We start from the raw sequence: 15,808 nt of genomic DNA on the forward strand, positions 1-15,808 counted from the left end.
CACGGCCGTTGAAGGCTTACGACAAACGCGATGGAGTCTTCTAGTATTGCACATAAAGACTTCAACACATGTGCTACTCTAGCAATGTGTAACAATAAGAGCCTGGACTCCGGGAACAAAATAAACGGTTGTCTTTATAGCGCGACCTGCAGTGCAAGAAGTAAGGTTTTTGTCAGGCTTTGCACTCGTGAGAAAAACTGGCTTTTCAAAACCCGCCCCTTCTCCCCAGACAGAACCGTTAGGTCTGAGTTGGTCCTCGGACGGAACCAAATTTGCGGTGGGGCGCCCATAGCAAAAAATTAAAAAGCATAAATAATAGAACAATAATAATCATGACATCACGTTTGCTTGGGGACACGCCATTAATTCACCATTCCACATATTCCAATGACAGTCACTATTGCAAGCAGTGATTTGCCAATTGCAGTCCTATAGTGCCCTTTAGCCTACGGATCGAGTAACGGGCAGCTGCTGTGCGTAACACAAGCATAGTCAACTTCAAGCAAAGCGTGACCCGTTTAGAGTTCATAAATAAAGAACGGATAGTCTGCAGCGCCTTTCAGTCAAGCCCCTAGAAGCACCGTAACACTTTTGCGGCAATCGGGGCATCTATTGCGACAGCGCGACCATGCGCCTGCTGTCACGCACATTGCAGCGTTCCTGTCTGGCGAAGCGCTTTAAATTGGCATGCAAAACGCGGACGCCCCACAGTCGGGAAAGGGAACAGCGTACGCTGCGCTCTGGCGCCGTGGAACGCATTCCGGCCTTAATCGGCGACGCGTATTTGCGGATAAGACGAAACTGGTTCGGTCGCTTCTCAGCGCAGGAGGAGTACCACGGTGACCTTCTTGCCGAGTTTCTTTTGCCGTCACTGAAAGCATGGAGGAATTCTCTTGCGCCTGAGGAAGTACGTTACTGAAATATAAAAAGCGCAGGATGGAGTAACTGATTAATTTACTCTTTCGCCGACACCAACTCGTTCACGCATGCTGAAAACCGGAAATCCAGCAGAATCAGTGTTGTGTGAACAGTGAAGCACATATTGCGAGAAAAAAGTCGCTTGGTTTGATTGCTTGAGTGATTGATTGTGTCATTGATCAGTCGATTCATGCAGCGAGTGAGTGAGTGAGTGAGTGAGTGAGTGAGTGAGTGAGTGAGTGAGTGAGTGAGTGAGTGAGTGAGTGATGAGTGAGCGAGCGAGGGAGTGAGTGAGTGAATGAATGAGTGAGTGAGTGAGTGAGTTAGTGAGTGAGTGTGAGTGAGTGAGTGAGTGAGTGAGTGAGTGAGTGAGTGAGAGAGATATCTGCATTAACCAGAGATTATTGGAACATAAGAGGTCGCTAACCGGAGGCTCACCTTCTAATCTATCTTTACATTGTCGAGAGTGTAAGTGCACACCAAAATTCGATGAATGCGCAGTGTTGTACAGGCATAGAAATGATGAAACGCGCCTGGTGATTGAAGCATGACATATCGAGAATAGTGGTAGCGCATGCGTGAGCCAACCGTCGATTAACTTGCATGAAGATGAAATCAAATCCCTTAACAATTATATTCCACGTAGACCCCCACGCGTGCCGGGTTGATAGGTTCGCCTATACATGGGCATGCGCAGATATGTTTTCGTGCCTTCTTTCTTTTCCGCCGTTGTGCGTCCCTTCAGTTGTTAGTCGGCGTTTGTGGTGTCCTGACTTCTTTCTTGTGTCTGTGTTTGCACGCCCTATCTTTTTAGATTAACTGTGTAGCGTCGATGATGCGTACAATATTTAATTATTGTCAAGTTCTTTCGATGTTCACACGATAAGAGTTAAATAACGGAATTATTAAGCCAGATAACAGTTCTCACCTTGATGAGAACAGTTCTTCAAATCCCGATGATGCCCGAATAATGCGTTTTGAGAATAGTCAAACGGCCAAAATATCCCCCATACTCCTACCACCAGAACGTAGGTTATGATACAACCGCTTTTCAGATTAGTTATTGTACCAAAGTGCGCCACGTCCTTGATTTACACGTAAGATCGCCGTATTCGAAGTGCACCTAGCGAGCACGTTCAGTTGTTTGTGGCAAAGCAGTGGTCCGTAAAAAAACATACCGCTCTATATGCAGTCTCCCCACACCTGAACTACGAAGCCTGGATAAAACCCCCAGGCTCTAACAGTCAAATCAAAGAAGTTCTGAACCTGCTGATCGCGCATGCCGCAGACGAAAGCCCTTGTGAGCCTGCTCTAACGTCTGGCCCTAACTTCCCCACCAACTCTTGTTTTCCCCCAATATGCCAAATATTTATTCAATCAATCAATCAATCAATCAATCAATCAATCAATCAATCAATCAATCAATCAATCAATAATCAATCAATCAATCAATCAATCAATCAATAAATAAATAAATAAATAAATAAATAAATAAATCGATCGGTCGGTCAGTCACTCTCAAGGATGACTCCTTTAGGCTGTCGTTTCGCGAGTTAACCATGAATACAACATGAAATAGTGAGTATTACATGAGGACATAAAAGCATACCTCGGCACACGCATTGCAACGGGAAAGTAACTTGCATTTTGTAGAAACTTTATTTCGTTTCAAATAATAATACTAGGCACGCAGGCGAGAGCTTCATCTGCGTCAGTTGATGGCAGCTCTTGTTCAGTCGGTGGAACACACCATGTGCTTCGTGTCGTCCTTAGAGAAAGTCACCAAGAACGTCCTGATTTGCATCGGCGTCAGGTACACATAGTATTCTGGGCCATACACATCCGTTGATCCGTTTTCGTTGCCTGTGAGGAAATTTTTTTTATATATATTACAATTTTATTCCATAATTCGGGCTCAAGTCAAACTGCCTTATCTATACATTGCAAAAACACATTACAACATTACACATTGCAAAACACAATAAAACAAGAGGCCTTAAAGTTTAGTAAAAGCTAGCTATAGATGACCTTCCACTATCTTTATTTCTTTTAGCCATAAAGTACTCCAGACCCTAATGCAGGACCTAGCAGGAGTGGTAATAGTTACACTCACTACAGTGTCCCATTGAAGACACTGGAGTGGACAAGCGGCTGCAGAAGCTACCCGTCACGTCCTCGGCTATGGAGGCAACTCTTCTTTCCTTACCTCCTCTCAATTCCCGTTTCTTGTGCCCCTTCCCCCATCTCCTGCAGGTGCTGAGCCGTGCTCCCAAGTAGGGCCACAGAAATAGTCTTTTTCTCGTCTCAACCTCTCCTCCTACTCACATTTGCGCCATGAACCTAGAACAACTCGAGCAAATGGGATTGCTAACTGCTGCATCAACATATGACGTTTACACCTCGGTAGTTCTGCAACAATACTGCACGACTGTCGCCGACGCGGCACGTCATGGTCTTACAACAGCGGGGAGTGGTGCGATTGAAGATAGCATGCACGGACAGACGCAGCGCGCAGTCTGGGCCGTCTGCTAGGTTCCTCAAATAAGGAGAACACATGCTTCACCAGCGCTATCTTCTCAGCACTGCTTGCTAAATGCCAGTGGGAGAGCTTGTGTGGAATAACACGTTTCATCGTTCGTGCGCTTTATATATATATATATATATATATATATATATATATATATATATATATATATATATATATATATATATATATATATATATATATATATATATATATATATATATATATTTGGTATTACCAGTACCCTCGCGCGCAGTAAGAAACACCAATAAAGAAAGTAGGAGAATCTGTGAACACGCGCGAGGCGCGAGGTAACAAAGAATCAGTCGGAAGTCGTACGACGTAGAATTACGCCTCAGGAAAGTAACGCCATCTAGTGTCGAGAAGAAAAAAGAAACTAAAAAAAAAGCACAGCGCTTAATAATATCTGGGGTTGAACGTCCCAAAACCGCGATATGAGTATGAGGGACTCCGTAGTCCATGGAGGGCTCCGGAAATTTCGACCACCTGGGGTTCTTTAACGTGCACCTAAATGTAAGTACACGGGCCTGAAAGATTTTCACCTCTGTCGAAAATGCAGCCGCCGCGGCCGGGAGTCGATCCCGCAACCTTCGGGTCAGCAGTCGAGTGCCATAACCACTAGACCACAGTGGCGGGGCTGCTTCGCGCGTCAGAACTTTTGAAAGATACACAAGCGCATATGAAAACGTGACTACGTTTTGTTTCGACCAGGCAACTTTCCCGTCGGATTTCCAAACTTGCTACACAGCCGCTATCCGCTATCCCATTTGGAAAGCAAAGTGCAGCCTACATGGTTTGCTGATTGCGACCCTGTCTTCGCGAAACAACGACCTATGTCAGATTCTTAAGAAGCTTCAATCAGCGGTGTGCCGTGAGTATTACGAACGACAATAATTCCTACAGTTTTATTTGCCGAAACTACGACGCGATTATGAGGCACGTCGCAGTGTAGGACTCCGGATCAATTTCCACCACCTGGGGTTGTACCCGGGGGGCTCTTGCATTTCGCCTGAATCGAAATGCGGCAGCGCTATAGGTCTGGAATCGTACCGGCTTCCTCGAACATGACAGCGCGACACACTGCGAGTACCAGTGCCCAGCAGTCGAAACAAACAAACGCTGCATAGAAGATGGGAGCAAATAGAAAGGAACACACATACACATACAGTACATGCAGAGTCTACGCGCTGTGTTCTTTTCTTCTTTTTTTTTAATGCCTTGTGCCTTGTACAAGCCTTGTTCTTCTGTAATCATAAACTAACCAGCTTGCCAGCCTAGTTTCACGAGGAGAAATGAGAGCTCGCGTGGCGTGGCGAAGTGTTCTTTTTTTTTATGCAAGTGAGAAAAGCCCTGAACGACAACACATAGGCGCGAACAACATGAACTCAGTCAGAGCTGAGCGCGGGTTACCTGACAAGATGCCTTCGGCTTGGTGGCCACCCTCGGTCCCGAACTCGAAACGCCTGGTCTTCTCTCTCGTTTCTGTGGCAGCCAGGTTCATCTCGGTCATGTCTTCTATCGTCCGCACGAAAGCAGCCTTAAAGGAAGACGCAAAACGAGAGTAAGCCGGTAGATCACCGCATGATTTCAAAAGTTTTACTGCTTTTATCAAAGTAATTAAGGAAGAAAGCTGGGCAGATATTGCCTTTCCAGTCAACTTGAACCCGTTCGACTAACACAACAATTTCTTGCACTTGAGTAGCAGGTCCAAATCAAGAAATTACAGACATATCTCGTAAGAATATTCGTTTTGCTTCGTTATATGTATACCAACCTAAAAACACCTTAATGAGCCCTCGCGTACTCAGTGTAACTTTCCAAAACCAGCGCTGCGTAATAAACAGGGATAAAACGGAAGGACAAAAACACGAATTATGTGAAGGAGTCAAGTGGGACGAAGTGGGAAGATATACGAACACTCTTAAGTACGTGAACAAGGTTGCGGAATTTACAAAAAAAAAAAAGCATGACGACACCACACTGGTGCCATCATTTGGAAAAATTAAGTCCTTTCAATTTCAGCGAAAGCTAAAAGCGCCATCCAGCTAACTGTAACACAAAGCTACAAAGAGAACTCTCACAGCTCTCCTAGAAAGAGCTTTGAAGTGGGAGAACAAGGTTGCCTAATCTGGAAACTGAACTTGGGACTGACTCCTATTAGTGACGGCGGTTCTGTACGTAATCTAAGTTAATCTAAAGGCGAGCAGACAGAACAGTGGTTCTCAGCCATGGATATTTCGAGGTCCCCTTGTGGACCGGTGAAAGTGATGAGGGACTCTTCGCAGTGAGAGAAAAAGGGGGGTCTAAACTAACACAACATGCAGCGTGAAATGGGTGCCGTTTATTTCTCTCTCCCACAGAATGGTCAAACTAAAGTGCCAGGACAATTCGATCTCAACAGCTTGACAATAAGTTGTGTGGTCTGCAGCCACATTAAACCTGCTGCTACTACGTTTGCTCTTCTAATATGCAAGCCTAGAAAGAGTATGCTCACGTGCATATGTTGTAGAAAACTGCAACAGAAGCTTTACAACCATCTCATGGAGTGGGCGACAGGTAAGCCAGCTCCGCCGCAATGCAAAATTGTTCAGCAGTGAAGCATACCAAAAAATAAGGGGCCGCTGTCACGGAACAAAGTATACCTCCAACAAACACGATCTTTCTTTGTTTTTTTTTAGGATGGGTTTCGCTGGCCCCCATTTCAGAACCACTGAGATAGAATAGCGAGACCGAACGTTACTGACGAGTCGACATACAGCAGAAGTTATTCCTTCGTATCCTCCTCTCACGAACCTTTCTACAAAGCGAAGTCTTCCGCGTAACGATCTGCAGTCTTTAAGTGTTCGATGCCACCGCGCATTTGATCAGAAACAACTTCTCATAGATAAGAAGAGGGAAGTTGGGCTTGGTAATGCCAATTTCAGACTTCGGGTATACCTAACAGGCGCATTAAAGGACGCCGCACAAAACCACAGCAACAGCACACAGGACACAGCGCTTTGTCTGTGCTGCATTCAGTGGTCTCGTTCGACATTCTTTTTTTTTTTGTTTAGTTAGGTATGTCTCGTCTTTGTCATATACTGTTCAACCCTAATAGAACGAATGCGAATAAGACGAGTTATTCTCTATATCGAAGAAAATTGCAGAACACGTAATGCTGCGTACGAAGGGTCCGCCTTAGGTTTCTTGCCGTGAATGGCACTATCGCGGTGACGGTAAGACTCTGAGATTCTCAATATCACCATTCATACGGCTGCTCTCAGTGGCGACTTCAATTAGGCCCTCTGACGGCGAATAACCGTCTTGGTGTTTGAGGACGCGCTTGTCTAGTACGGTGAATATTTTTCTCTCCCCTTTCCCCTTCCACTAGTGTAGGGTAGCATACCGGGTGTTTTGATTCTAGTTGACCTTTCCCTCAATTGTGCGTCTCACCCAATTGTGTCATCTTCTAAGGGCAGGACACAAAGACAGAAGTGGCAGACTAGCGCAACGTTCCAACACCCCAGGCTTACATTTGCCAGCGCGCCGCCGAGAGTGTGGTTGCGAGCCCGCTTTTAACGATGTGGCAGTTGCTTCCAGGGAAAGCAGATACACAGGCGCCGAGCCCGCTTTTAACGATGTGGCAGTTGCTTCCAGGGAAAGCAGATACACAGGCGCCGCCAGATAACAGAGGCCTTGCTGTGTATCAGACACCCATCTATCAGTCTGTCTGACAAGGAGTTCGCATATCTGATCTCCACGCGCTACAGTTCTCTACGCAGCCTTGATTGAAATCCATAACTGGTTTGTTTTACAGCGAAAGCTGTTATGAGATCATTTCACCGGCCGTTTTACAGCGAAAGCTGTTATGAGATCATTTCACCGGCCGTTTTTGGCGCCGTAGTTGTCCGCCGCCGCCGCCGCCGCCGCCGCTGCCGCCGCCGCCGCCGCCGCCGCCGCCGGTGTCCGTAACCAGTATCGATCGAAATAAGAAAAAAAAACGAAATAAGAAAAAAATTCCAGGATGCAACGAGGTTCGAACCTGGGCCCTCTGCGTGGGAGCCCAGTATTCAACCTCTGAGCCATTCCGGTGCTTGAAACTGCTGGGCAAAAAGGTCCTATACAGGCTTCATGTCGCGAAGGAACCACATTAGCATATGCAATATAGCGTGATAGAAGAGTAAAATAAGCACCAAGCGTCGCACAACGCGAATTCTGCAACCAGGCGTCACACAATGCGAATTGCGCAACGAGTAGGTTGTGAAATGCTTCCAACCCATTACAAAGATCTCTACCATAATTGTTCGTCGTCATCAGGCACAGCATCAACAAAGTGCGCATAATGCCTTACATGCGTTCAGCAGGTACCACGGATCTCCGTAACATGACGAAAAATGGCAGAGTGCTTGCTGCCCTACTTCTAAAAAATTAGAATGATTTAGAGCGTAGTGGGTTCCTCGCAAGTGCACTTGTATTGGTTGCCAAGGAAGCCTATAAGCGCAGATCCATTTCCTCGGGGTCTCAGTAAAATTACAATGCTTTATAGCGTAGTGGGTTCCTCGCAAGTGCACTTGGATTGGTTGCCAAGGAAGCCCATGAGCGCATGATCCATTTCCTCGGGGTCTCAGTAAAGTTCTGCGCCCCCCCCCCCCCCCGTCTCTCTCCCACGTCAACGTATGTTATACAGCATGCCGGGAGAGGGAAATAGCGAGCGGGCGTCACCCAATGCAAATTACATAACTGGTGGGCCGTTTAAAGCTTCCAACCCATTACAAATGGCTGAGCCATAATTCTTCATCGTCATCAGTCGTCGCGTCAACAAAGTGCACATAATGCCTTAAAGACGTGTAGCTGGAGCCTCGCTTCTCCGCAGAATGACGAATAATGGCTTAGTAGGTGCTTCCCAACTTCACAAAAATTGTGATTTATGGCGTAGTGGGTACCTTTCTAGTCTACTTGTATTGTAGCCCCAAGAGAGCTTACAACGGGCTCTAGAAACGCCGCTCTTCCAGCTTTCGCTGTGACTGTGCTGCGGTTTCAGCGCAGGCCTGGTTTGGTGCCGTAGTTGTCCGCCGCCGCCGCCGCCGCCGCCGCCGCCGCCGGTGTCCGTAACCAGTATCGCTCGAAATAAGAAAAAAAACTAAATAAGAAAAAAATTCCAGGTTGGAACGAGGTTCGAACCTGGGCCCTCTGCGTGGGAGCCCAGTATTCAACCTCTGAGCCATGCCGGTGCTTGAAACTGCTTTGCAAAAAGGTCCTATACAGGCTTCATGTCGGGAAGGAACCACATTAGCATATGCAATATAGCGTGGTAAAAGAGTAGAATAAGCACCAAGCGTCGCACAACGCGAATTCTGTAACCAGGCGTCACACAATGCGAATTACGCAACGAGTAGGTTGTTGAATGCTTCCAACCCATTACAAAGAGCTCTGCCATAATTCTTCATCGTCATCACGCACAGCATCAACAAAGTGCGCATAATGCCTTACATGCGTCTAGCAGGTACCACGGCTGTCTGCAGAATGACGAAAAATGGCACAGTGCCTACTGCCCTACTTCTAAAAAATTACAATGATTTATAGCGTAGTGGGTTCCTCGCAAGTGCACTTCTGTTGGTTGCCAAGGAAGCCCATAAGGCTCCCATAATCCATTTCCTCAGGGTCTCAATAAAGTAAATTCTCTCTCTCTCTCTCGCTCTACGTTTTTCCGGTTAAAGTGTGTAATAAAGCGTGGTGGGACAGTTAAATAACGACCGGGCGTCACACAATATGCATTACGTAACTAGTGGGTCGTTTAAAGCTTCCGACCCATTACAAAGGGCGCAACCATAATTATTCATCGTCATCAACCGCCGCATCAACAAACTGCACATAATCGCTTACATATGGTACCTCGCTTCTCCGCAGAACATCGAATAATGTCGTGCTGGGTGCTTCCCAACTTCCCAAAAATTACGCTTTGTGGCGTAGTGGGTACGTTGCTAATGTACCTGTATTAGTAGCCACAGGAGAGTTTATAACGGGCTCTAGAAATGCCGCTCTTCCAGCTTTCGCTGTGACTGTGCTGCGCTTTCCGCGCAGGCCTGGCGTTTTTTTATTTGTTACGTTGTTAGTCTGTGATAGTGACACGTCATCCGTGCTGGACGCTGTTTATTGTTACTACGTATATTCATTAAATCAGTTGTGAGTCTGCGCTTGTCTGCCTCTTCTTTCTTTGTGTCCTGTCCAGCTGTGCACTTCGTTAGAAGATCCTCCCGTACCAAGTCGCCCAACTTTCAACGCTAGTTACTCTCTCTCTGTGTTGCGCCGATGCTGTGCGGTCATCGATAGAAGCGTGCCAGAGAAGGTCCACCCCATCCCAGACATTGAAAATGCTATTCTTACTGACGGCAAGTGAGAAGTCCTTTAAGACACAAGCGAGTGTGGCCATTATCACACAATAATTTTTCATGAAGGATTTTTTAAAAATAGTTGTATATAATATAAGGGCGGCACCTACGCGTAGCGCCGACTACTTACGAGGTATTTTCTGTAACGTTCTCAACAAACATAACTAACCACAAAAATAGCAGAAAGACGGACATTTACTCAAGGCCTCGGCACTGCAATATAAACGTTTACATAGTATCTATTGTTCACAAAACCAAAATGTTAAAATACCAGATGTTCGAAGTCATTAATTTTTTGTTTTGTGCACTACACAGAGCAAACATACAAACACAATATACGAGCAGTAATATAGATAGCAATATACAAAATATACAAACGAACGCATCACCAAAGAAGCCGATGACGGCAGCGTATGGGCTTGATGCTGAGTATTCCTTCAATTAGCTTGAAAATTGGTAATTTACATACAAGGCATCGAAATTTTTTTCGCGTTAGTCATGACATCGAGGTTTGTAGACGTAACGCTATCGAAAATTGTTTCGAATCGGAATTTGCAGCACCGGATGTTTCTTCTGCGTCTAACATTACATCTTGTTGTTGACTGACTCGGCCCCTGCTCGCTGCCACCTTTCTCAAGATGCAGCAACGACCGTGTCACCAGAGTCCCTCACCTGTAAGCTGAAGTTGACCGGCTTGGAGAATTCTCCCGCTTGGTCGTTCTTCTCGAAGAAGTGCTCCAGCCGCAGCAGCACCTGGTCTCCCTTGTTCCAGTGTTCGAATGTGAGCAGTTGCACGTTGCCGGGCAGTGGCCTCTTCAGAGCGGTGCACTGCACGCGCGAAGAGATTGCAAAACATTGGTGAGGCACTATATACGATGAAGCTTCAGAAGGGGCCTGAGAGATGAAAAGGCATTCGGAGATGAATTTTATGGTACGATGTAATGCGACAAGGGAAATGTCACGGCCACGTCTGAAACCCAATTAAAGTGTGCATGGCATAACCGAAATACAAGCAAAACAGAAGGATGCTTTGCATGAGGGTCACCTGACTTCGGTTGTGTTCGATTTATTATTATTACTAATTCTTCGTGCAACAGCTGTGTGAGGTGCTTCTCAAATGTTTCCGGCGCAGGCCGTGTTCTGCTACTGGATGGCGTAACTTCTGCTCTTGCTCGCACACTGAAAAGTGTCATAACATTCAGAAGATTAGCTAGGCAAGTTAACATAGCAATTACACTTTCGCGGGACTTATGGAGATATGTCGGGGAACATAGTGCTTTCAGAGCTACGTTCCGTACAAAAGCTGCGGCAACTAGGCCAACAAAATTTTCCGCACGTGTTACCTGATTCGTCATCCCGAACTGCATGTTCGGTGTCAACTTGACTCACCGTAGCATCTCACAATTTTTCGGAAACGAGTAGCTGACGTTTTCATCTGGAGGTGTGAAACATCGATGGTTCAATATGAGCTTTAATAACGCCGCGGGAAATGGTGTTTAAAGGCTAAATGAAAGGCGTAGTGTATCTGCTCTCAGCATGTACCGCTCGTCGTCATGTCGTACAGATCATTTGGAGGGTATAAGGCTGCTGCAATCAAGGACCTAAATAAAGGCTGCTCTGTTTTAAGAATAGTGGTTATTTTCCAGCAAAGGGGTCTAACACTTTCGTGACCGCGCCTATTCCCATCGATAGTATGTTATCGATGACTTCAAGATCAAGTTTTGGCACTCTCTGAGCGGTTCTGGACAGCTAACGCAATACAGAGCATAAAATAACATGTTTTTATCAGTTTTGTTTGCGAGTTTGTTTTTTCCACCGCGGGGAGATTTTTAAAGCTCGTTCGCAGTCGGGTAGGTGAGCGCTCGTTGTTTCAGACTTTGCGTCGACGCCGCTCGCGGGTGCTCCACAGAAACGGCGAATTTCGACGGATTCCGATTAATATGAGCGGCAATCTCTGGATGATGGTAGCAGCACAGACACGAAAGACGACTTCGATTCGCCAGGCGAAGTCGTACAGACGGAGAAAGTGCGTCAAACCTCCCCGGAACATCAGCAGCTATCCGCCTGTAAGTTTCGTCTTCTCCTCGGGTCGTTTTATCGCTGCCGCGCGTCGATGTAAACGCATCCGGTGCGTTCTAAACATAACAGCTCTTATCTGCAAGGTGTTAACTTCATTCGGGCGGGAGCATTTGGCGCCGGCTGCAGAAAGAGCGCAGTTCTCTTCGCGAAGACGGCGCGGAGCGGACTTTGACCCAACGCTCCGGTGTGCTGCGCGGCGGCGTCTTCATGTTGTGTTTTACCTCAGAAGTCGTCAGAGGGACATGCAACCACACAGATAAGTATGCGTGGACGCATACTTTCGAAAAGCCAACGTACAGTGAGAGGGACGGATCCATGGAGGGAGGTTACTGAAGAGAAGATGAGCAAGTTCGTCGCATTCCATGTGTACATGGTAATCGTTGAAGTCCCGCGCTTGCATTGGTGTTGGGGTCGACGACACAAATTTCCAGGCCTTCGTCCACCGTCAGTGATGTCACGGAAAAAGGTTCAAGGCTTCTTGAGTGTCTCTGATCTGAAGAAGACGACCGTCGCATCCCACGAGAATCTTCACCACGTGTCTTCTCTATTGCAACACATGAACGATTTTTCTACGCTATCTTTTAACCCCGTCGGAACCTTTCAGTGAATGAGAAAAAGGTGAAATGTGAAGGTCGGTATGGTATTCGGCAGTATATGAGCGAGAAAGAGGTCAAATGAGAGTACAATTATGGATTTTTGCAGATTTGGAACAGGCTACACTGTTCATTTCAACAAATACACAGGAAAATTGAAAAAATACCAGAACTGCAAACTATGCTAGGAAAGCTGAACAGAAAAAAAAAATTTCCCCGTAACATGCGCAGCCAGCCTTTGTTTCACCGCGTCAAGAACCTGCATCGCGCGGAGGCATGATAGGCACTAGTGCCTATATTCTTGTATTTGTGTAAATAATCTTTGCACTTACAGAGCCTATATTTCCACTATTATTCTACGGGGGCTTTGCGTTCAAAACGTATATTTCGATTTTTTTTAATGTTTAACCTTTGCAGAGTAGCATTGATGTTTATATGAATCTTTCTTTCTTTTTAATGCATTTTTCTTTGTTTGATAATTTTTTTATTTTTATAAGAAATAAAACCGTTGTTTGAAATTAATACTGTTGGAAAGACCAATTCTTGCTCTATTATTTGATACCCTACACTTTAGCATCAATTATAATTCTTTGGCAGGGAAAAAATATTTCCTAGACTAGCCAAAAACAACCGATTTTTCCGCGGTCACGAAAGTGCTAAGAAAGGACTTCGTGCGTGAAAACCCAACCGAAAGCCACCTCTATAAGGAAAACATTCAAGCTTTTGCACCGTTCGATCACTAAAAACACTTCGCAGTGTCATAAGATACCACGTGGACAGTTCTGTGGTTTATGCCAGGAAATTCATATCTGAGGCCGACGCGACAACACGAGGATATCTAAGCAATTATTGAAAGAATGCGGAAAAGTTGTACAGACGCGAAAGACAGCAACAGTGTGGACAGTCGGCCCAGTTGGTACATGACTGAAGATGAAAACCAGCAAAGAAAATAGGGTATTCTGAAAAAGGAGGCGAAAAATTGTTAGTTGTTCCGCGCGAGTTAGAGTTAGCCCGGCTTTCTCCTGCCGCCTTCTTTTTTCAGTGTCGTTTTATTTGCTTGTTTTCATATTCCACCTTCTAGAGAGACAGCTATGACGAGCTCTATCTATCAACCCGTCGTCCTTGCAGTCTTACTTGTGGGCGTCACTTCAGCGCTGTGGTCCAATAACTACTTCTCACCAACTACCCCAAAAGTTCGCACACCTTCAGAATTCCTAACTTGCACTTACGTTGGTTTTGCACTCAGACGTGTAGGTTTTGCTGTCGACAGGCGCAAAGTAAAGGGCGGGGGCCGAGTAGGTCGCAATTGCCAGCTGTCGGTGAACTTGGGCGGCCTGGTCGAAAGGAGTCACGGTGACCCGGTGCGTTCCGCGTACCACCAGACCCCGACCATGGTAATAAGTTTCGTTCAGGGCCTCGCCGACGCCGAACGCGTCGTCGAACAGCAACCGCCGGTGAACCTGCAGGCATGCAGCGCAGACTTTGAGATAACCTTTTTTTTATAATTAGAGGCATCGTCGCCTGTTTGCATCGACAGTATTTCCTTTTAAATGATCCTGGAGTGTACTGCGAAAAGCTATGGACTGGGAAGTGCAGAAGCGCATTAAGCATTGCAAGAGGGCTTTCGATCTCGAAGTATGATATCTCATGTATGTCCTATACCGAATAACCTCATATGCACACATATGACTCAAATATGTTCTTATATAGTCATGTGCGATTATTGAATATATGTAATATGTGTCATATAGTTTCTTCGGTAGAGTCGGTTGCGACACCATTGTGCAGGTTGCCTCGATGCGCACCTCCGAACACACCACACGTATATTAATAATACACGTGCCCTATGTATTTGTCCAAGCCAAAGTCAATAGCAAAAATATGTGGCCACCACAATTCCCACTTGATGTTTCCGTGTTCAGTTGTCCGTCTTTGGTGCAGTTGTTCTAAGGCTCACACGTCTGACGGACCGATACACTGCCGGGCTACCATGCCAACAATAGCGGCATTCACTAGTTCATTATGAAGATATCTCATAAACTATAGGCGAAAGGTATCCGACAATCTCATAAGAACACAAATGGTATTATTTAGCGTGTGGCCCCAGTAGGAGACCCTCACATACATGACATACATGTCACATCAGATTTATGTATGGGATGAAGCAAGATTTGTTCTCTTTAAGCTGCACAAGCTTGCAATAGTTACGAAACAGAAAAGTTCCAGTAAGTCCAATATAAATCTGTGTTCATCTGTGTTAGGTTACGTGAGGCGTTACCTAGTTTGTTAGGTCATGTGAAGAGCTAGTGCATTGCAGCGCAGCTCCTTAAGAAGTCATTTACTCGGGGTTGCCGATGTTTATTCTACCGGCTTTTTATTGCTTTGTTCAGTCATGCATGGTTATTCACTACGATGCGTTTGCGAGGAAGTCGGCGCTTACCATCAGTTCCACTGAGCCTTCTCGCAGGCTGCTGCCTCCCTGAGATCGATCGGTGAGCACGGTGAATTGAACCTTCTCAGTGGTGTCCTGGAGGGAAAGAAACGAAGAGAGGACTAACGGTAAGCAAACACTCGAGGTCAAGCACGTACAAACAGCAATAGTGAGAAAACAGTGGCGAACTCATCCTTGTTTTGGCTACAGTTGTCAACAATGGAGCTAAACCTTTTCGATTATGATGAAACGAAAGTTCGCGTCTTTACTATATCTCACAGTGCAAAGAGCTAAAGTAAGTGGAGCTAATGGCAAATAAGTTTTGCAGAACACCGCAAAGTGCAATAAGATATATGAAAGAAACAAAATTGTCATCCAGTCGTTGGGAGCACGAAGCTACAAGAAAATTTGTGCACCTTTGTGCAACTAGCGGGCGAATAACAATCTTTCCTTAAGAGAGTTAATGTATCACGGTGTCTCAAATATTTCAGTACAGTCATCGTTCCACTGCCGCTAAGCCTTACTGTGCGGAAATTGAGTCTTATGGTGCAATACAGTAACAAACTCTCACGCGTACATTGCTTTTTTTTTAGGAATCTCACTTTTCGTTTGTCCCGAAGATCTGTCTGGTGAAAACAGGATTGCAAGGTGAAGATTTAAGTGCATTTCTTTTTTTTTTCCTCTATCGTTAGATGGTCCATATAGGGACACGAGCAAGATGTCGCTTTTGTCGTGCCTTATTTAATCGTAGCCCCCGACCTTACCGCAATATAGATCCTGCTGTTGACGGGGTAATAGTTTCCAGCCACTGGCTCCTTGATATTAACCTGCCACGTTGGTCTGTAGTTGAGGCTGAAAGCAAAAAGATCGCCAG

At 45.8% G+C, this 15,808-nt stretch overlaps 1 protein-coding gene across 1 annotated transcript in view; it reads right to left on the bottom strand.

Annotated features, from left to right (window-relative positions):
- Nucleotides 1–2,553: 2,553 nt before the first annotated feature.
- Nucleotides 2,554–15,808, bottom strand: part of LOC119390505 (lysosomal alpha-mannosidase) — a 58,366-nt gene continuing 45,111 nt past the window's right edge. Inside the window, exons 20-25 of the mRNA XM_037658115.2 lie at nucleotides 15,699–15,786; nucleotides 14,944–15,030; nucleotides 13,733–13,963; nucleotides 10,504–10,659; nucleotides 4,874–5,000; nucleotides 2,554–2,781 (exon numbers count right to left, since the gene is read on the bottom strand). Of these exons, the coding sequence (XP_037514043.1) occupies nucleotides 2,651–2,781; nucleotides 4,874–5,000; nucleotides 10,504–10,659; nucleotides 13,733–13,963; nucleotides 14,944–15,030; nucleotides 15,699–15,786 (820 nt within the window). The 3' untranslated portion in view covers nucleotides 2,554–2,650. The remainder of the gene's footprint in view (nucleotides 2,782–4,873; nucleotides 5,001–10,503; nucleotides 10,660–13,732; nucleotides 13,964–14,943; nucleotides 15,031–15,698; nucleotides 15,787–15,808) is intronic.

This window comes from Rhipicephalus sanguineus, chromosome 4, assembly GCF_013339695.2.
Source record: "Rhipicephalus sanguineus isolate Rsan-2018 chromosome 4, BIME_Rsan_1.4, whole genome shotgun sequence".
NCBI lineage: Eukaryota > Metazoa > Arthropoda > Arachnida > Ixodida > Ixodidae > Rhipicephalus > Rhipicephalus sanguineus.